Genomic DNA, 22,645 nt, shown 5'->3' with positions numbered 1-22,645 from the left:
CGGAGAGTCAGAACTGCCAAGTATGCACCACTTGGCATACTTGGCACTTGGAGAGGGGGGGGTGGTTGAAGAAAGAGTCGCCTGGCAAGGAAGGCTAATTTCGTCCGGGGGCGGGGCAGTGGCGCGCGTCCCTCTGGGACCGCCAGGGGGCGTGAGCCTTGGGCACGTGGCACCGTCCAGCCCTTCAGCTCTACCGCGGGGAGCTTGGGGACGGAGCTTGGGTGGCAACCGTAGCTAAGCAGCGCGTGGAGGAGAAAACCGTGGCCTCTGGAGGCTGGGGAGGTGACAGAGGGGTCCAGGCGGCGGGAGGGCGCGCTCTGTGAGTCGGGGCCGGGGTCCTGCTGTGGGAGGGCCTGGTGCCCCGCGGGGGTGGGGGGCGCTCGCCCCATCTGGCGGTGGGGGGGGGGGGCAGGGGGGCGCAGCCCCAGAGCTGGAGGAGAGAGCCCGCCTGGGCCTGGGCGTTGTGCACCCCCGCCACTGATCTCCTATACCGTCCGCCCCTACCCCTGGACCCCAGTATTAAGATCTGCCGGCAAAGTTTGCAGTCAGAGCAGGCCCCGTGCTGGAGGGCGGGGGAGGGGGGGGAGAGGGGGGGGGCTTGGTGTCCTAGCAATGCTTTTTTCAGAGGGAGGAACCAAGCGTCAGAGTCTGCCTCTTTCTAGCGTTGTGACCTGAATAAGTCACTTCAACCCTCAGAGCCTCAAACTCAAGTTTGTCAGAAGGAATAAATGAGAGACCATGTTAGACGGCTGCTAAACTTTATAAATGATTGCTGCCTTTCAAGCACTCTGCAGCAGCTGCGTTGAGCATTTTACATCTGTCATCTCAACCCCAGAATTTAGGGTTCTCACTTTTATTCTGCCTGTGAGCAAATTTGGACTCTGAGAGGTACAGTGACTCGCCCAAGGTCACAGAGCTAGTGAGTGGTAGAACTGGGATTCAGTGCCAGGAGAGGCTGACTGTAAAGCTCAGGATTTTAATCACTAAGCCACTGCTTCTGCCCTTGTTTACATTATTAGGATTGTTGTTAATGCCTGGGTTATCACTTTGCTGCCTGTGGGAATATGAATATATATAAAGTGAGTTAGAGGGCTCTAAAGTTATTCCTAGAAAGATGAGAGGCCCTGACATCAATATGTTTAAAATTTGGGACAGGCTTTAGTATTGCACACTTCATCAATAGGTTAGTGCACCAGGAAATTAAAATGGGAAACAAAGGGAACTGCTGATTGTTATGGTCAAAATTTCTCTAAAGGAAAGTCCACAAAAAATAATGTCGGATGCAGGAGAACATCCACTAGAAGAAACAGAAGAAGATGGGGAAACAGAGATGGAAGAAGATTATAATTATAGAGGGATGGAAAGTATGCAACAGGAATTAAAAGATGACATATTAGTATGGAGAGAGCCTCAGCAGGAGGGGGAGCAGGAGGAGGAAGGAGAGGAGGAAGGGGAAGAGAAGGAAGGAGTGGAAGAAGAAGGGGAAGAGGGAGAGGAATGGGAAAAGGAGAGGGGGGAGGAAGAAGGGGAGGAAGAAGGGGAGGAAGGGGAAGAAGGAGAGGAAGAAGGGGAAGAGGCGGAGGAATGGGAAAAGGAGAAGGGGGAGGTAGAAGGGAAGGAGGTGGAGGAAGGGGAAAATGAGGGAGAGGTAGGGGAGGAGGGGGAGGAATGGGAAAAGAGGGGAAAGGAGGAAGTGGAGGAGGAAGGGGAAGAGGAAGAAGAGGAACAAGGGGAAGAGGGAGAGGAGGAAGAGGAGAAATGGGAAAAGGAGGGGAAAAAGGAAGGGGAAGAATGGGAAAAGGAGGGGGAGGAGGAGGAAGGGGGAAAGGAGGAGGAGGAGGGGGAAGGGCAGGAGGAAGAAGGAGAGGAGGCAGGGGAACAGGGAGAGGAGGAAGAGGGAGAGGAAAGGGAAGAAGAAGAAGAGAAGGAGGAGGAAGAAGAGGGGAAAGAATATGGGAAGGAGGAGGAGGCTGCAGGAGTACAGGAAGAAACCACGGTGAAGCTCCGAGAAATCACCAAGTCCATGGTCAATTTGGAGAGACTTACATCAACTCGCTCCCAGTCAATCATGTCTGGAACTTTCCTAGTAAGTAGTAATTTTAAGTCATTCATTCATTGTCATTAACTGAATACTTACCATCTGCCGGGCTGTGGGGAAAATACAAATAAGATACAATCCATTCTCTTAAGGAGCTCTTAAGGTGTGTAGGGAGGCCGATTGATACCTGAACACTGTAGAACAGTATGCTAAGTGCAGTGCTTGAGAGATGCAAGGACACTTAACCCAGCTAGGAGGGTGGTCAGGGAGAGCTTCCTGGAGGAAGTGTGCAGCAGAACTGATGTAAAGAGCTGGTTGGGGTTCACTGGAGTGTGTTTGTCTTAAAGCAAAGTCTGTGTTATAACAGTAATGTAGGCTTTCCACAGACTCTCCCTGACGCAGAGCTCACTGTGGTCCAAGAAGTGACTCCGTGACTCGTCCATCCTTGGAGACGATCTGTGCCTCTTAGAAGAATGGTTTTGCTGTGTGGTTCTGCTAGTAGGCCAAGAACAAACCTGGCACACCCATGATTCATGTTGTTTAAGTACAAAATGTCCCAGGCTCCTTTTATAAAACACTCCATGGCTCCAGTGTGAGGCAAACACCAAGGCTGGCTGATCAGGAGCTTAAAGGAGAGTGAAGGAGACAACAAACCACACACACTATATTTGGAATACAGAAAACCCTTAGTGAGTCAAAGCATTCAATAGGATCAAAGCATTCAGAAACAAGTGAGCTTTTAAGGGACTGGAGCTCAAAACTAAGATTTCTTGATTTGGATCAAACCAGTTCTGAGCAACAACAGATTCATTTCCCTGAAACACAGCCCTCAAGCGAGCCTACAGAGAAAATTGACCAGATGCCCCAAGACGAACTGGGACAAGAAAGGAGAGACTTGGAACCGGGAAAGGAAGAAGAAAGATTATCATCCCTAAGTGAGGAAGAAGAAAAAGAATTCCAGCCCAAAGCAGAGATCCCGGAGAGTTCACTGGTCTCCACCAGTGAGGACATTTTGTTCCAAAAGGATTACAGTGCCAATGTTTACCCTTTGGTAAGTGTAACATCCTTTTTAATTTCCTCCAGTGCTTTGAGAGCATGGTGAAATAAGATAATTTTATGCATTGGGGAAAAAATATCACCAGAAAGGTCCCTTTTGAACTAATAATAAACCTATATGTTTTTTTATTTTTATTTTTATCTTTTTAAAGATTTTATTTATTTATTCATGAGAGACAGAGAGAGAGAGAGAGAGAGAGAGAGGCAGAGACGCAGGCAGAGGGAGGAGCAGGCTCCATGCAGAGATCCCTGGCCTCTAGGACCACTCCCTGGGCTGAAGGCGGGGCTAAACTGGGCCACTGGGGCTGCCCAAACCCATATGTTTTAAAATTCAGTTCAGGGCTCTGGCTGGACATGTGTGACAGGATACAGACAAGAACACTGCATTTGAGTCCAGTAGTGTTGCTCTGCAGGCAGGAAATTCCTGGACGTGGTGTGTCTGTTGCACAGGGTGCTGTTCCTTGTGGGAATCTCAAGCTGCAACTCTCCTCCTCCTCTTCCTCCTCCTCCTTTTCCTCTTCTATTCCTTTCCCCTTTCCCTCCTCTTTTCACCTCTTCTGCCTTAATTTGCTTAATACCTTTACAAATTCCTAAAATCATTACGGGCTCCTAAAATTATCCATTCTAAGATAGGCCGGAAAGTGAAAGGTATGGAAAAAGTGAAAGCTGCTGAGAAAAGTACCAGGTGGTCCAAAGGAATCTGCTTTTGCTGCCATGACAATATTCCAGAGCACCACCATCTTTGAGAAGTATAAATATTATCACGTACCAAGAGGAGGAAGAGGAGAGTGTTTTCCCTTCTTTCTCCATCTGCTACTGAAAATGCTTTCTAGGATTCATCTCTGGTTTTTCCCCTGTAGATTCTGCTTTTGAAAGATTTGTAAATGATTGAGCATAAAACATTTAATGTAGTTCCTGACACAGAGTGAGCACTTGACGAGTGTTAACATCTAGAGATGATGATGATGGTCGTGGTGGTAAGGATGGTAATGATGGTGAGGATGATGGAAAATGCCTAGTGGGAGATGCAGACAACCAATAGCCTCCTTTCTGTAGACTGGGCTTACTCCGAGCAGTGGAGTTCAAGATCAAAACTTGTGCTTGCTCAGTCTGAAAGGAAGAATAAGTTTTAGAGCCCATGAAGACTTTTGTCTTGTTTAGCCAGCTAACAAGACATCAGGTAATGTCACTAATGAGAGCAAGTGACCTTTGTGCCAGGGTTTGGGTCCCCTGTTAGCCTTGGGCTCACTGCAGAACCTAACTATTCTAGACCACCTCCCTCTGCAAATTTGTTTAGCTCTTTGAGTACACTTCTTTTCTTTTCCTGTTCCTCCATTGTTTTTTCTTTCTGCTAAAATTAATAGATGCTCTTTAAAAAAAATTTTTTTTAAGCAGGGGCACCTGGGTGGCTCACTCGGTTAACCATCTGAGCCTTGATGTTGGCTCAGGTCATGATCTCGGGTTCATGAGATCCAGCCAGCCCTGCTGAGTGTGGAGCCTACTTGGGATTCTCTCTGCTCCTCCCCCTGTCTAAAAGTAAATAAAAATAAAAAATAAAAAAAATTCAAGCAGATTCCTCTTTTTACACAGGCCATGTCAAATCCATTTCCCTAAAGTGACTACTGTTACAGTTTAGCATGACCGTATATCTTTCCAGACCTTTTCCTGAGCATCTACAGATTTGGTATCTGTGCGCATGCACACACACCACGACACACATTAGTTTTTGTTTTCTCCACCAGTAAGATCTTTTGCCTTACTGCAAAATATTTTTCCACTTAATATGTCTTGGAGGATTTTCTGTATTGGTCCTTGTAGATCCACTTCCTTATTTTACATTCAACCATTTCCCTGTTATTGATGGCCATTTATGTTGCTTCTGATTTGTCCTCACCAGAGGGGCTTCAGCAAGTGTGCTTCTGCATCTCTCTCCTTTCTCTTTGGGGTCCCCTGCCTTATCCCAAATGTCTCCAGCCAAGAAAACAAGGTATCATGCATTTGTGAGAAGGAATATTAAGATTGTCAAGTATAGTGAAGTCTGGTTTTGACATAACGTTTTGTGTTCATGCTTTAGAAGATTGCTGAAAGAGATGGCTGCCACCATGATCATTCACCACGAATGGTAAAACTGGTGCAAAATGCAATTACTACTTCTGTGGTTTCAATTAATGTGAGTGCTGCTTGAGCAAGGATATTCTGTTAGTACTGAGTGAATTACTTACCAAAAAATCTCTAATCACTTAGCTGTCACTTTAGCCACTACCACAAGCGATTAATTCACCATAGCTAATTTTCTGAACAGACTGTTTTTTTGTTTTTAAGTAATCTCTTACACCCAGTGTGGGGCTACAACACTTGGAGATCAGGAGTCATAGGCTTTACTGACTGAGCCAGACACACACTGCTAAATGGACTTTTTTTTTTTTTTTTGAGCAGTTTAGATTTATAGCAAACTGAACAAAAGTACAGAGTTCCCATATACTCCCTTGTGCCCACCCCTAGATATCCCGTCTATTAATATCTTGCATTAGTGCGGGGCATTTGTTACAGTTGAAGGGCCAATATTGATCATTACTATTAACTAAAGTCCGTCATTTACCTTAGGGGTCACTCCTGATGGTGTAATGTTCTCTGAGCTCTAAGGTATAATGAGATGTGTCCACCATTGCAATGCCCTACAGAGTAGCATCACTGCCTTCAAATCCCTCATGCCCCACTATCCATTCTTCTCTTCACTCCCTCTCTCTCTGGCAAGAATTGTGATATGTTTGTTTGTTTGTTTGTTTTACTGTCTCCATAATTTTGTCTTTTCCAGAATGTCATGTGGTTGGAATCATACAGTGTGAAGTCTTTTCAGGTTGGCTCCTTTCACTTAGCAAAATGCATTTAAGATTTCTCCATGTCTTTTCCTGGCTTGCTAGTTCATTTTCTTTTTATTGCTGAATAATACTCCCTTGTATGAATGTACCATGGTTTGCTTATCCGTGATTTTTTTTTTAATTTTTTTAATTTATTTATGATAGTCACACACACACAGAGAGAGAGAGAGGCAGAGACATAGGCAGAGGGAGAAGCAGGCTCCATGCACCGGGAGCCCGACGTGGGATTCAATCCCGGATCTCCAGGATCATGCCCTGGGCCAAAGGCAGGCGCCAAACCGCTGCGCCACCCAGGGATCCCTGCTTATCCGTGATTTTTATAAAAAACTTGGAACCCAAAATATGCATAAGTAAACTGCTATTGGATTCAAAGCAGTAGAGAGATTTATAGTACCTCTAATTTTTCATTTCAGAAAATTTTTATTTTGGATTTATTCCTGGCAGTATGGAATCTTTAATCATACTGAGGGAATTTTGTCTCTTTATGCTTTATTCTTCCAGGGAAAATGGTGTATGAGGTCCACATATTCCTGGCTCAATAACTGCCTTTCTTATGAAGTTCCTTAGTGACTGTACTACAACTTGTCCATTCCACATATTTTCATGAAGCAAATTGAATTTCACAATATCATTGCTCACTATGTGTCAGGTACTGAGCAGCTTAGGTCCTAGGGACTAGAAGGATAGGATGTTCTTTCTGTTTACTGTTGTCTTTCTTTTATTTTTTTAAAGATTTTATTTATCTATTCATGAGAGATACAGAGATAGGCAGAGGGAGAAGCAGGCTCCCTGTGGGGAGCCTGATATGGGATTCGATCATCAGACCCCGGGATCATGACCTAAACCAAAGGTAGACCACTGAGCCACCCAGGTGTCCCTCTTTTCTCTTTTAAGCAAGGTATTATTCACATAGCATTAAATTCACCCTCCTAAAATATAAAATTGTGATAAAATACACATAAAGTAAAATTTACCATTTTTAGAAAGATTTATTTATTTATTTGAGAAAGAGTATGAGTATGCATACAGTGGCTGATGGGGAGGGGCAGAGAAAGTCTTTAAGCAGACTATGTGTGGAGCCTGCCATGGGGCTGGATTCCACAACCCTGAGAACACAACCTGAGCCAAAACCAGAGTCAGTCGCTTATCCAACTGTGCCACCCAGGTGCCCCTAAAATTTACCATCTTAACCATTTTTAGGTGTACAATGTGTAGTAGTAAGTACATTTGCATTGTGGTGCAACCAAAGCCTGAAACTCCCTACCTACTGAGTAGTTCCTCATTCCCCAGCCCAGCCCCTGGCACCCACCACTCTACTTTGTGTGTCTACGGCTCTGAGTCCTCTCGGGACCTCATATAAGTGGAGTCACATAGTATTTGTCTTGTTGTGACTGGTGAATTTCACTTGTTGTGACTGGTGGATTTCACATGTTGTCCTCAAGGCTCATCCATGTGGTTGAATGGCTGGATGTCCTTTTTGAAGACTGAATAATCCTCACATTTTGTTTATCCATTCATCTGTTGAGGGACACTTGGGTTTCTTCTACCTTTTGACTTTGTGAAATATGCTGCTACAAACATGGGTGTACGAGTGTCTCTTTGAGACCCTGATTTCAGTTCTTTTAGGTGTATACTTGGAAGTATAATTTCTGCATTATATAGTAATTCTGTTTTCAATTTTTTGAGAAATCTCCATGTCGTTTCTCACTACAGCAGCGCCATTTCATGTTCCCACCAAGAGTGCACAGGGGTTCCGATTTCTCCACATCCTTGTAAAATTTACCCTTTTAAAGTATATGATTCATTAGTTTTTAGCATGTTTGCAAGGTTGGGCAACCATTACCACTGATTCCAGAACATTTTCATCCCCTACAAAAGAAATCTATATCCCTTAGCAGTCATTTCCTACCCATCCCCCTGATCTCCCCAACCCCCCCGAGCCCCCCAACCCTCCCCCTGCAGCCACTTATCTACTTTCTGCCTTTATGGATTTGACTCTTCTGGGCACTTCATAGAGATGGAATCATGTACTGTGTAGTCCTCCATGTCTCGCCTCTTTCACTCAGCATCATGGTTTCAAGGGTCATCCACATGCTAGCATGCTGTTGAGGACCTTCTTGAAGTGATTTCTCTTCTTTGGATCGATGATGTGAATCCTCCTCCTCCAGAGACTGTGCCGGGGTGCCTGGCATCACAGCCCTGGGCTTGGCACAATTAGTATCTCACTGGATTTGTCTTTGTCTTCCAGACCATGACTTGGTCTTTCGGATGGAACAGTTCTCTTCCGGTTTACTATATTCGAGACGAAAACCAGAGAGTTCTTCTTTATGTCTGTGCTCACACTGCAGTCATCTACAATGTTTTCAAGAATACTCAGCATCATCTTCAGGTACGCAAGTTTTTGTTTTGTTTTGTTTTGTTTTGTTTTTCATAACAAAAGAGGCTGTCTTTCACTGGAATGTAGCATTTTCTTTTTTTATTCTAAGAACTGACTTCATTATGTCACTATCGTGTTTTCCTACCTCTCTTCTGGACTATAGTAAGTCTTGTCTTTAGAAACACATTTTTTAAAATTTTTATTTATTTATGATAGTCACAGAGAGAGAGAGAGAGAGAGAGGCAGAGACACAGGCAGAGGGAGAAGCAGGCTCCATGCACCGGGAGCCCGATGTGGGATTCGATCCCATGTCTCCGGGATCACGCCCTGGGCCAAAGGCAGGCGCCAAACCGCTGCGCCACCCAGGGATCCCTAGAAACACATTTTTAAAAAAGATTTACCTACATATTGTTAGAGAAACAGCGAGAGAGTAAGGGAGTGGAGCAGAGGCAGAGGAAGAGGGAGAAAAAGAGGGAGAGAAGCAGACTCCACACTGAGCACAGAGCCTGAAGTGGGGCTCAATCCCACAACCCTGAGATCGTGACCTGAGCTGAAATTAAGTCAGACACTGATCTGACTGAGCCACACAGGTGCCCCAGAAACACACTGTATTGTTCGTTGTCTCTAATTCTAATCAGAATCAATTTACAAACCACAGCAATTGATGTTTATTTTACAGCAACAGGAATTTAAAGCATTTGTAATTTTTTTTTTACATTTCCATAAAGATGTGGTCAGGATATATCATGTTGCCGCCACAGAACCATGGGGAACATAAAAGGCTTTAGCATGGATTCCAGACCTAATTAATATTTAGGGGAGGGCTTTGCAGGTGCAAAAGGGCTTTGATCCTCATAATTGTGCTGAGAGGTGGGTGGTAATACCCCCATTTTACTAGAAGAAAAAACTGAGGCTCAGAGAGGTTTAGCTGACTTACCCAAGATTGCACTGGTACATGGTGAAGCCAGGTCTTTCTTGAATGTAGGTCCCCTGACATCAAAGTGTTGAGTAGGTTGGTTGTCATCCTATGCCTTCCTCTCCCGTGTCCTCTGTGTTTGCCCTCCCTACACCACTCTGCTTCCTTTATTCCTGATCATTTACCTGACCCACTGTCCTCTTTTCTTGGTGTCTGACTTTTCACTAGTTAACCTAGTAAATAAACGTTCCAGATTACCCTTTGCAATGGGCATATATTTTAATAAGGATCTTCCTCAGTCAATGCCTACGTCAGAAACATCACAAAGGGTTTTTCAAGGAATCCACACCGTGTGGGTGCAGCTGGAGGTATTTGCTCTCTAGGAGTCCAGAAACATACACAAAAGCAGCACGCAGCCCTTCTTGGAACTTAGTTGAATGTGCAGCACTGAACACAGGGGTAACAACAGAGGGAGATGGGAGCATTTGTGTCTGCAGAGTCGGGAAAGGGTAGGAGTGGGCAGAGGGGCTGAGAAATAGGGACTATGCCAGGCAGGTGTCCAGCCTCCCTCATAGTCACATGGCTGGGAATAGCCTTGACCATTCACCATTCACCATTCATTCATTCATTCATTCATTCCTTTATTCCACAGATATTTGTCATCACTTCTTTGTTTAGAGTCTGTGTCTGTAGTGGTGAACAAAACAGGTCTGGTCCCCCCGCCCCTTTGTATAGCTTACAATCTCATAAATACATAATTACAAATGGTAACAAGCACTCCAAAGGAAACGTGGGCTGCTGTAGGAGAGAGACCAAGAGTGAGAGATGGACCTCTGACTGGTGGGCTGGCAATGCAGATGTGCCCTTTATGGGGAGATCTGATGGACTGAGGAGAATGAACCAACCAGGGGCAGTTTGGGGAGGAGCATTCTAGCCCAGAGAGTTCCGGGTTTGCAGGCCTGTGCATCGGGCCCAGTATGGCTGGCATTGAGTGAGCAACAGGAGATGAAGAAGGGAGGAAACGGTCTGTTTTCTGGCAGGGAGCAGTGCCATCTTGTTTGTGTTTCCAGGAGATTCCTGAGTTACTGGGAAAGGATTATAGGGGGATGGGAATGAAAGCAGAGACAAGTGAGGAGGCTCTTGCCCCAGAATTGCTCAGTGACCTGATGTGGACACATTTTTAGGGAGATGAAGGGGCTGGGGGCTGGGCAGAAGCCCAACATTTATTCTCAACCTGGGTTCAGAGTTGGGTACATGACTCGACCTGTAGGGAGACCCTGTCCCTGTGAGTGTGGCTTATCCTTCAGGTATGTTGAGGGAGAGAAAATCTGAAAACCACTGGCTATGGAGAAATGCCAGGGAAGGCCCATTGGAGTGGAATTTTCAGCCAGATGGACCTGGAAGGAGAGCTTTGTTCTCTCTTTGGGGCTCCAGCCTCTCCTACTGTTCTTGATGTTTCAAAGCATTTTCTCTGCATTTCTGCAGGGCCACCTTAATGTGATCTCCTGCCTTTGCATCAGTGAAGATAGGCGGTGGATTGCCACGGCTGACAAAGGGCCCAACTGTCTAATAATTATATGGGATTCCTTCACAGGGTAAGCTTTGTGCAGTCATGTTTTTTCCTACTTCATACAGTGGATCTGCTACTGTGACCAGCAACAAATGAGTAATGCTGGTGTGGACGTTACAGAAACTAGTGATGGGATACAGGATGAGGGGTGAAGTGGCCTGGGAGGCTGGCCATCTTGTTGCCTTGAGGCCTGATTGAGTGACATTACCTTGGTGAATTTCCCATTTATAATACTTGGCTCTTTAGACCCAGAGACTTGGTTTGGCAGTGTCCCCGAGTAGATGGGGCTGAGGGAGGTTAACCCACCCTGACCCAGCTTGGAGGCCCAGGGAAGTGCAGTGACTTTCCTCACCTGCAAAAAAAAAAAAAAAAAAAAAAAAAAAAAAAGGAGGGCTAATCATACCTACTGTTTTGGTTTCCTTGGGCTGCTCTAAGAAATTACCACACACCAAGGGGCTTAAAAAATAGATAGTTGGAAAAATAAAAAATAAAAAAATAAATAGATAGTTGGGCAGCCCAGGTGGCTCAGCAGTTTAGCGCCGCCTTCAGTCCAGGGCATGATCCTGGAGACACGGGATTGAGTCCCACGTCGGGCTCCCTGCATGAGCCTGCTTCTCCCTCTGCCTCTCTCTCTGTGTCTCTCATGAATAAATAAATAAAATCTTAAAAAAAACAAACAAACAAAAAGAAACAGAAAGTTATGTCACAGTTCACGAGGCTGGAAGTCTGAAATCAGGATGCCCAAAGGGGTGGTTCCTTCTGGGGCTGTGAGGGAACCTGTTCCAGGCCTCTCTCCCAGCTGCTGGTGGTGGCTGGCAGCCTTTGGCATTCCTTAGCTGGTAGACTAATCACTCTAGTCTCTGCCTCTGTCTTCAGGTGGCATTGTCCCCTGTGTGTCTCTTTTTTTTTTTTTTTTTTTTTAATTTTTATTTTATTTATGATAGTCGCACAGAGAGAGAGAGAGAAGCAGAGACATAGGCAGAGGGAGAAGCAGGCTCCATGCACCGGGAGCCTGACGTGGGATTCGATCCCGGGTCTCCAGGATCGCGCCCCGGGCCAAAGGCAGGCGCCAAACCGCTGCGCCACCCAGGGATCCCCCCCTGTGTGTCTCTTTGTGTCTTCTCTTCTGTGAGTTCAGTAGTCATTGGATTTAGGATCCATCCTAATCCAGCATGACCTCTTCTGAACTAAGTACATCTGCAAAGACCCTATTCCCGTATAACACTCACATTCTGAGGCTCTGGGTGGACATGACTTTTGAGAAGGCCCTCAATTCACTACACTTACTTCATAGGACTATCATGAAGACCAGTAAAGCACAGTACACGGCCCATGATAGATGCTCATATGTGAGTTTTCTTTCTCAATTCCTGGTCCTAGAGGCAGAGTGCAGTGCTAGGTTAATTGATAAGATTGTAAGGCCCCGGTTCAGTTGCAGGGGGGCACTGACATGGGGGGTGGATGAGTCCAGTAGGACACAATTAGGAAGAAGTTGTGTTTAATGCTCAGGTATTCTGGAAAGTTATGTTGGATATTCTAAGATACAGGTCCTCCAGGTGACTGGTGATCTCCATAGGGCCATGTTTCCTAATCTTGGTCCTTATCTTACTGGACATCTCAGTAGCATTTGACACCTTTCATTTCCTTGGCTTCTCTGATACCACATCCCCTTGGTTTTCATCTGACTTCTGAGACTCTGCTTCCTGTGGCCTGAGCTGGTGAGGACCTGGTTGGTACTATTCTCCAACCAGGAGGGAGCAGAACTGGGGTTTTAAGCCACATCTCAGTAATCACCTCGTATTTCATCTTTTCACAAACGAGGAAGCTGCTGGAGAATATTCTACCTGGATGCCCCATGTGTATCTCCTGCTAAAATGTCTCAAAGCCCTGTTGCATTTCCTCCCAGATGCCTTCTGAACCCACCCCTGGTGCCCCTGCCCATCCTCTCTCACCTGGGCCCTCACCTGACAGGGCTCCTCCTCTGCAGCTTCACTCTGCCACCCAACCCCCAGGATGTTGATTTTGTTTTATTATAGTGAAATATACATCACAAAATTGACCATCTTCACAATTTTTAAGAAGATTTATTTATTTATTTGAGAGAGCGAGTTAGAGAGCATGAGTGGGAGGATGAGCAGAGGGAGAGAGAATCCTCCAGCAGACTCCTTGCTGAGCACAGAGCCCAAGGTAGGGCTCAATCCCAGGACCCTGAAATCATGACCTGAGCTGAAACCAAGAGCCAGCCACTTTTCTGACTGAGCCACCCAGGCGCCCCATCTCCATGATCTTTTTTTATTTTATTTTATTTTAATTTTTTTATTTATGATAGTCACAGAGAGAGAGAGAGAGAGAGAGAGAGAGAGGCAGAGACACAGGCAGAGGGAGAAGCAGGCTCCATGCACCGGGAGCCCGACATGGGATTCGATCCCGGGTCTCCAGGATCGCGCCCGGGGCCAAAGGCAGGCGCCAAACTGCTGCGCCACCCAGGGATCCCCATCTCCACCATCTTTAAGCATATAATTCAGTGGCATTAATTACATTCATGATGTTGTACAACCATCGACACTATTTCCAGAACATTTTTATCACCCCCAAACAGAAACTCTGTGCCAGTAAGCTCCCTGTTCTCCCTCCCCTGGGCCCCTTCTCTAATTTCTGTCTTTGTAGATGCCTATTGTTTTTTGTGTGTGGAGTTGTATGTGACTTTTTGTGCCTGGCTCTTCTCTCAGCATGGTGTTTTCAGAGTACTCCCGTGTTGTGGCATGAAACAGTGCTCCTTTCTTTTCAAGATTCCATTGCACGGATAGACCAACTTTGTTTATCCATCTGTTGATATTTAAAAATCTTTTAACTGAAAGCTAATATCTCCTCTGGCTACCACCACCAATCTTCGTCTTCTTCCTAGTGGTAGTTCATTTGGTATGTTTCCTTCCAGAACATTTGCTGTTGTCTTAAACACAGGTACGTGGACATCATCATGTACAACCACATAGTTTTTCTCCATGGCATTTTGAGTGTGATCTTCTCCCAAACCCAAAATCTGATTATGTTGCTTCCCTGCTTAACACCCTTCAGAGGCTGCCTGTCACCAACCCAGTCTGTGTTAGAGGGAGTACACATCTTGCATCATAGCCGCGGGAACATGTCCCCCAGAAAGTGAGACACACACACATACACACATACCATACTGCCTAGCTGCAGCTGTGGCTGTCTTATGCTTTCAGCTGCAAGACTTACCCATGAGGGAAAGTTAATATATCCTGTGACAGGAAGTCTGTAAGCAGGAAGAGTGGGCCCCTCACGTGTGTTCCTTCTCTGACACTGTTGCTTATATCTCTCCTTCTCCAGGCACAGGTGGCCCCCATATAAAGTGTTTATTCTTTGCTTCTTTCTTGCTTGTGAAGCTGTCTCCCCTACCAGACTGGGGATGACACTGTCAGTGATTTTTCTTTTTTTAATTTCAAATTACAGTGCATCTGTGGTTAACAATTCAACATGTTGATATGAGTTTTATGATACAGCAAATGATGACTTTGGGATCCAGAAAAGATTATTTGGTTTTAGAATTAACATTCACTTTCAAGTTGTAAACTAACAAGGATAGTTTTTCCTTAAGCTTTTCATTCAACTTAAAAATCTTACTTCTTTTATAAATCTAGCATATTTTTGCAATTGCCTTTAAGGGGGTTTTGAATAATGTTTGGCCCCACTTACAAATTTGATTATTAATTCATTTAAAACATTTTTAAACTTCACTTAGAAATTGAATATATTTGGTTTTATCTTTAAGTTCTTGAGTAGTCTGATTAAAAAATAAACCCTTCACCCATACTTAAGTAATTCTTGTAAATCTAATAAATTAGACATAACTATGGCAAAAATTAAGTTCTCATAAGTATTTTAATATTGTTTATAAACCAATGCAATTTGAAATTAAAATTACAAGTCTAAAAAAAATTACAAGTCTAAATTAAGTACAGGCTTTAAATTAGAATCACAAATTGAATCTATCAGAGGCTCTGATATGTTAAATTCTCTTAAACATCACCCATTCCTAAACAAAATAAACAAATTCTCTTTCCACCAATACGTTTACAGTACAAGCCCAACTGACATCATCATCTTTATATTTAATTCTGAATAGCCACAGGGTTAAGATGCTTTTCCCAGGACACCTGGGTAGTTCAGCAGTTAAGCATCTGCCTTCAGCTCAGGGCATGATTCTGGAGTCCTGGGATTGAATCCCACATTGGGCTCCTTGCATGGAGCCTGCTTTTCCCTATACCTATGTCTCTGCCTCTGTCTCTCTCTGTGTTTCTCTCTGGGCCCAGCCAGGTATGGCCCAGAAGTGACATGTTTGCTATAACAAGGGCTCCATAATGAAAAACAGTGTTCCTGGATTATGTTCCTGGATTATTACTACCTGCTCTTTATCTCCAGTGTAGGTCAGGGACTCCCCCCTCCCCATGCTACTGTTCACTCACTTCCTTGCTTCTGCCATCTCCTGAATTTCTTTAGCTCTCTTAGATATTTAAATATCTAATTTAGGGGCAGCTGGGTGGCTTAGTGGTTGAGTGTCTGCCTTTGGTGCAGGTCGTGATCCTGGAGTCCTGGGATCAAGTCCTGCATCGGGCTTTCCGCAGGAGCCTGTTTCTCCCTCTGCCTGTGTCTCTGTGTCTCTCATGAATAAATTAATAAAATCTTTTAGAAAATTAATTCTGCATGTGACAAGGCTTTGCCTGCTTCTTACAGTTCGAGTCTTGCCAGTAACAAGTACAGAAGTAATGAAGAGAGGGGCTGAGTGGTTCAGTCAGTTAAGCATCTGCCTGCCTTTGGCTCAGATCATGATCCTGAGGTCCTGGGATTGAGCCCCATACTAGCTCCCCGCTCAGTGGGAGTCTACTTCTCCCTCTGCCCCTCACTTCACTCTTGCTCTCGCTCTCTCTCAAATAAATAAATAAAAATCTTAAAAAAAAAAAAAAAAGTGCATGAGGACAAAAAAGTGAAAGTCCCTTTCCACCCAAACACATCTCCACAGTCACCTTAGCTTACTTTGGAGTCCATTCCTCTAGCCTCTTCTCTGCACAGAAATGTGTGCACTTTCTTTCCTTCATCCAGGATGATGCTACATACACTCTTTTGTAATTTGCTTTTTTCACAAAATTTTGGTCACCTTCCAATATCTTCCTCATTTTTTTTGAAAGTAGCATAGTTTTTCATTATATGGTTATGTTCTAATATTTTTTAACATCTCTCACATCCATGGATATTTTGTTGTTTCCAGATTTTTTTGCCATTAAAGCAGTTCTACAAAAACATGAACTAATATTTATCTGTTTATTTTTGCTATTATTTTTCTGGGAACAAGTTGTAGAAGAGGAATTGTTGGGTCATAGGGTATATACATTTACAATTTTGATTGATGTAGCTAAGTTGCTGTCTAGAAAGCTTGTGCTTATTTACATTCCCACTTAGGTAGGAGGGTGCTCGTTTTCCTAAGAGCTTGGGTATTGTCCTAGGAGTCTTTTTTCATATTTCCGTCCTTTGTGCCTGGCACCGAATCAGCGCTCAATAATGAGTGACACTAGACTTCACGAAGACAACAAATAGCCCATTTGCATGATGCCAAGTTAATTTTGTTTTTTTAAATTGAGGTAAAATTTACATAACATACAATTCACCATTATAAAGTGTGCATTCAATGGCATTTAGCACAGTAACAGTGTTATGTGATCCCCACCTATAGCTAGTTCCAAAATACTTTTTCTTTAAAAGATTTTAAGTAATCTCTACACTCAACATCGGGCCTGAACTCACAACCCTGAGATCAGAAGTCACATACTCCACTGACTGATCCAGCTAGGCACTCCTACTTCCAAAATATTTTCAACTCCCCAAAAGGAAAATCTGAAACCATCAGCCATCATTCTCTTTCCCTCCTCCCCCATCCCCTAGCAGCCTCCAATCTGCTTTCTATCCCTGCGAATTTTCTAATTATGGACACTTCATTAAAAAAATATTTTATTTGTTTATTTGAGAGAAAGAGAGAAGGACCAGGGGTGGGGGCAGAGGGAGAAGCAGACTCCCTGCTGAGCAGGGAGCCTGATGTGGGGATCCATCCTGAGACTCCATCCTGAGCCAAAGGCAAATGCTTCACCAACTAAGCCACCCAGCCACCTCAAACTCTGGACATTTCATACCAATGGATTCATACAGCAGGCTCCTTTCACTTCATGTGGTGTTTTCAGGGTTCGCCCATGGCAGAGTAGCTTTCACTGCCTATTCCTTTCTATGGCTGAATCATAGTCCATCATATGGATGAACCACATTTGGTTCCTCCATAACTGATGCTTTTGAAGTGAGTCCCTCTGGGAAGCAAGGAGACCTCAGCAAACAGTTGTTCCCCTGGCCTGTTTTGCAGCATTCCTGTGCACACAATATTTGACAGCTGTCCAGAAGGCAATGGCATTGGGTCCATAGCCATCACCCGGGACGCCAAGTATCTGGCAACCATCTCAGATGCTGAAATCCAGGTACAGGGCCCTTGGAATTGGCCTCAGCGGGCTGGCCAGCCTGTCAGGTGTGTCCCAGTGAGCAGCTCTGCTCTGGCCACATGGCATCTGTGATGCTCTCAGGGAATGACCATATCCCTTAGCACATTGGTGGGAGTTCTCTGCCTGGAGCTTTGCTTACAGTGCTCTGCTCCATTAGCCGAAGTTACAGGGTTACCACAAGAGGTGTAGGGGACTTAGCTGCCTTCAGAAACCTTCTTCTTATCCTCCTCTGTCTGCTGGCACTCACAGAAAGTTTGCATCTGGAGGTGGACCTTAGCAGTGGAAACGCCAGCGTGTACTCTTGACCTTCCCAAAGAGTATGGCTTTCAGGTGAGCTCAATTTGAGTCTGTAAAGTGATGGTGTACAGTTATACTGAGCCCAGGTCAAAACCTACTTTTGGCTTTACTGGAGTTTTGTTATGGTGCTCTAGCACTTGTTAAAAAACATTTTCATATCCATGATTTCATTTTTATTTTTTATGATGGTTAGCAATTTTTTGAGCATTTATTATGTGCCAGATTCTGCTAAGTTCTTTATATACAGTATCTCACACAATCCATGCAAACATGTTGGGAAGGAGTTATTTAGTAACATCTATGGAATGCTATTAATTACAGATAATTTAAAAAAATTTTAAAAAAATTACAGATAATTTGTCTGAAGTCAGAGGCCAGCAGCCTTTCTTATTCTGGAAGTATGCACTTAACTGCTCCTAATATCTGGAAGTTATTAGTCCCAGTTTGCTTGAAGTTACTTGCCAAGGACACCCACAAAGTTTACTCTGCTGTTCTGCATCGTCTTATTCATTCTTGCGTCCTCATTCATCATTAGCTTGCTGAGTACCTACTCATGTGCTAAGACACTATGGAAAGTACATACCTGGATGCCGGACCTAGAACCCAGTCAGAGGGTCTGGGTGATTGGGCTCAGCCAATCATAAAGCTCTACAGCTTTATGTCCATGTCTCTTCTGGCCCCCAGCATTTCTCTAGGTCTCTGAAAAAAATTTCCTTACGGCTTTGTAAGCTGAGCTGATAGAATAGCCACCAGCCATAGTAGGTTTTTCTATTGCTGCCAAAAGCTCCTCTGGGATTTTGATAGAGATTGCATTGAATCTACGATCACTTGGGATAGCTGTCCTCTTAACAATCCATGGGCACAGGATGTCTTTCCATATACTTATGTCTTCTTGAATTTCCTTCAGCAGTGTTTTATAGTTTGCAGTGTACAACTTTCACCCAAGATTTTATTCCTAGGTATTTTTATGCTATTGTAAGTAGATTCGTGTTCTTAATTTCCTTCTCAGATTGTTTATTGCTAATATATAGAAACTCAACTGATTTTTGTGTGATTTTGCACCATGAAACTTTGCTGAATACATGTGGCTACTTAGATTTGAATAGATTGAAATAAGATAAAACTACAAATTCATTTCCTCAGCATCTCTACATTTCAGGTACTCACTAGCCACCTGTGACTGACTGCGGCCATGTTTGACAGCACAGATGAGTGAACATCTCCATCATAACAGAAAGTGCTGTTAGCACTGCATATGCCCCACATCTGGAAGGACTCTGCCATTAGTGTGCTCTGTGCTCCTGCCCACCCAACTGAGCAGGTTTCTTTGATCTGGCATGGAGTCACAAATGACAACTGAGCTTTCAGCATTGACTGGCTTTAGTGCTAGTAGGTTGTCTGTTTTGCTTCTAGAGACACTTATCTCACACCTTCTCCTCATACCTCCCCAGTCCTTCCTCTTACTCTCAGCAGATGACCTCTCATTTTGCATTGGGGGAATGGAGGCCATCAGATACACTGGCCTGTTCTCATTCCCAGGCCTACAGCTTGCTTTCAACCTCCCCACCTTCTCTTTCCCCTCTAATTATGAGAGAACCAGTGCACTAGATCCCATCCCTCTCACACACTCAAGGCCCTCTCCTGCAGTGACCAGCCTATTCCTCTAATGGATGATTATCCCCTCAGCAAGTACACATGCTTTAGCTTCACCTATCTTTAGAGATCGCCATTGATGGGCCATCGTCCAGATCTTGCCCCTGTGCCTCTTCACAGTAATATGTCTCTGAAGAGCCATCTGCATTTGCTTTCTTACTTTGTCATCTTTCTTTTACTTTTTTGTGCACAAGATATTTGATCTCTTTATGTTGTCATTGCTAAATAAGGCATACATGCAAAATGTGTACATTTTAAGGAAGGAAACAAAATGTACCTGTGTACTTACTGCTGGGTCAAGAAAGAACATCACCCTTTGTTCCCCTTCCCCAATCTCATCCTTAGCCTTGCTTCCTAAAATTAACTAGTGTCCCGGATTTTGTGTTACACATTCCCTTGCTTTCCTTTATATTTTTTTTCCAGCAATGCATGTATCCCTCAGTATTCTCCTTTTTTTTTTTTTTTAAGACTTTATTTATTTATTCATAGACACAGGGAGAGAGAGAGGCAGAGACACAGGCAGAAGGAGAAGCAGGTTCCATGCAGGGAGCCTTACGTGGGACTCAATCCTGGGTCTGCAGGATCACACCCCAGGCTGCAGGTGGCGCCAAACCGCTGCGCCACCGGGGCTGCCCTTTTTTTTTTTTTTTTTTTTTTTTTTTTAAGAAAGAGAGTATATGTGCACCAGTGGGAGAGGCCGAGGGAGAGGGAGAGAGACTCTCAAGCAGACTCCATGCTGAGTGCAAAGCCCGATATAGGGCTTGATCTCACAACCCTGATATCATGACCTGAGCCAAAATCAGGAGTTGGATGCTTAACCAACTGAGCTACCCAGGTGCCACTCCTTCAGTACTATCCTATTTTGTTTTAACTGTTTTGTTTGATACATATTTGGAATCATAACTGCTTCATCTTCTCTACCTTGTTTTTGAGATACATCCACGTTGATTATTGAGCTAGAATTCATTAATTTTCATGCTATATAGTCTCTCCTTGTTTGAGGACAATACAGCTCATTTATCTATCCTACTGATGATGAACATTTTGATTCTTTTGCTCTGCCTTCTACCCGCCCCCCCCCCCCCACCATGGCTTTACCAAATCTGTGCTTATCACAGTCACTGGTGTTTCCAAGTCAAATGAACACTATTAAATCAGTAGCACCTCTCCCAATTGGAGGTTCAAGACACCTTTTCTGCTGGCTCATTGATCTTTCCTGGGCTCCTTTTGTGAGCTCTTCCTCTTTCATTGCACACCTTTTAAATATGGGCAGTCCTCAGGGTTTAGTTATAGGAGCTCCTCTTCCTGCTATACCTTCTTCCTGGGTATTCTTATCCATTCCTGTGACTTTTAAGTGTACTCCCAAGAAGCATCCTGAAATCCTACTTCCTCTCTCTGTTTTCACTGCCACCACATCTGCCTGTGTGACATCCTCCCAGCTGATGTGTTCACTCTTGTCACAATGGACCTTCCTGCTGTAGTTAGAGCAATAATTCTCAAACAAGCAAAACAGATTATATCACTCTCTTGAAGTCTTTCAATGAATTTACATTATAATGGGAGTAAACCTAAACTCCCCCTCTGCCCATGTCCCAACATTTACCCTCCTGTTTATTGTTTATTAGTTTGCATACTCCAGAATTTTACAGAAATTGACTCCTTTTGTGGAGGGCTCTGGCTGCTTTCACTCAATTTAATTTTGAGATTCATCCATGTTGTTGCATGTATCAATTGCTTATTCCCTTATATTATTCTTTATGTTTCCTTTATAAAGTTAATGCTGAATAGTCGTACATTGAGTGGATATGTCACAATTTGTTTATTCACTATTAAAAAGACATTGGTACTGTTCCCTGTTTGTGGCTGTTGAAAACAAAGGTGCATGAACTTTCATGCACCAATCTTTGTAAAGATATATGTTCTCATTTCTCTTGGTAATTATCTTTGCTTTTGAAGGCTGTTTTCCCAAACTATAGGACTGTAGGTTGGTAGTTATCTTCTTTCGTACTTTGAACATATTCCATTGTCTTCAGACTTTACACCATTTCTGTTCAGATGTCAACTATCAATCTTACTGTTTCCTCTTTTGAAACTTATGTATTTTTTCCCTCCCACCCCATTCTGACTACTTTTAAGATTTTCTGTTGGTTTTTAGCAGTTTTTGTTGGTGTGTCTGTATGTATATGGGTATACTGTTGATTTTTAAAAAACCCAAAACTGGGTACCTGGCTGACTCAATCAGTGGAGCACATGACTCTTGATCTTGGGTCTTGCATTTGAGCCCCACATTGGGTATAGAGATTACTTACGAAAAAGGGTAAATAAGTAAAAATTAAAAGTTTTTAAAAAACCGAAACATGTATTTTGGGGTTTTTTGAACTTGGGATGTCATGTCTTTCCTCAGTTTTGGAAAATCCTCCACCACTACCTTTCAAACATTACTTCTACCATATTTATTTCTTTCCTCTCTGTACTACAATTATGCATACATTAGATCCTTCTTGTCCTAAATGTCTTATATTGTCTTTTTTTTTTAAGATTTTATTTATTCATAGACAGAGAGGGGGGGGGGGAGAAGCAGGCTCCACACAGGGAGCCTGACTGGGACTGGATCCTAGTCTCCAGGATCACACCCCAGTCTGCAGGTGGCGCCAAACCGCTGCGCCACCAGGGCTGCCCTCTTAAATTGTCTTGTCCATAGTTTCTGTTCTTTTTGTCTTTATCCTTCAGTTTGGATATTTTCTCCTATAGTTTATCTTCCTTCTCTACTGACTAATCATTTCTTCGGCTATATTAAATTTTCTGTTAAATCCTATTCTGAGGGTTTTTTAAAATCAATTTTTTCAGATCTAGAATTTCCATTTGATTCTTTTTAAAAATAGAATGATCTGCTGAGATTACTTGTCTTGCCCTCTACTTTCTTGCACATACTGACCATAGATAGTTATTGTCATGTCTGGGTGTGTCGATGTTACAACCACATCTCCCGATGTCTCTTTCTGCTAATTGCTTTCCCCCTCTGTTGTCCATCATTTGGATATGTCTCTTTCATGTGCCTGGTTATATTTTATTGAATGCCCAACATTGTGCTTTTAAAAGTATAGAAATAGGGATCCCTGGGTGGCGCAGCGGTTTGGCGCCTGCCTTTGGCCCGGGGCGCGATCCTGGAGACCCGGGATTGAATCCCACATCGGGCTCCCTGCATGGAGCCTGCTCCTCCCTCTGCCTGTGTCTCTGCCTCTCTGTCTCTCTCTGTGTGACTATCATGAATAAATAAATAAAATCTATAAAATAAAATAAAAGTA

At 43.8% G+C, this 22,645-nt stretch overlaps 1 protein-coding gene across 1 annotated transcript in view; it reads left to right on the top strand.

The window, feature by feature from the left end:
- Positions 1–168: 168 nt before the first annotated feature.
- CFAP251 (cilia and flagella associated protein 251) overlaps positions 169–22,645 on the top strand; it is a 66,942-nt gene continuing 44,465 nt past the window's right edge. The window contains exons 1-8 of the mRNA XM_072802410.1: positions 169–319; positions 1,256–1,468; positions 1,889–2,086; positions 2,718–3,089; positions 8,222–8,362; positions 10,752–10,861; positions 17,258–17,369; positions 17,640–17,720. Of these exons, the coding sequence (XP_072658511.1) occupies positions 1,274–1,468; positions 1,889–2,086; positions 2,718–3,089; positions 8,222–8,362; positions 10,752–10,861; positions 17,258–17,369; positions 17,640–17,720 (1,209 nt within the window). The 5' untranslated portion in view covers positions 169–319; positions 1,256–1,273. The remainder of the gene's footprint in view (positions 320–1,255; positions 1,469–1,888; positions 2,087–2,717; positions 3,090–8,221; positions 8,363–10,751; positions 10,862–17,257; positions 17,370–17,639; positions 17,721–22,645) is intronic.

This window comes from Canis lupus, chromosome 27, assembly GCF_048164855.1.
Source record: "Canis lupus baileyi chromosome 27, mCanLup2.hap1, whole genome shotgun sequence".
Taxonomy (NCBI): Eukaryota; Metazoa; Chordata; class Mammalia; order Carnivora; family Canidae; genus Canis; species Canis lupus.
The sequence above is the reverse complement of the archived record's forward strand: the minus strand, read 5'-3'. Positions and strand labels throughout refer to the sequence as shown.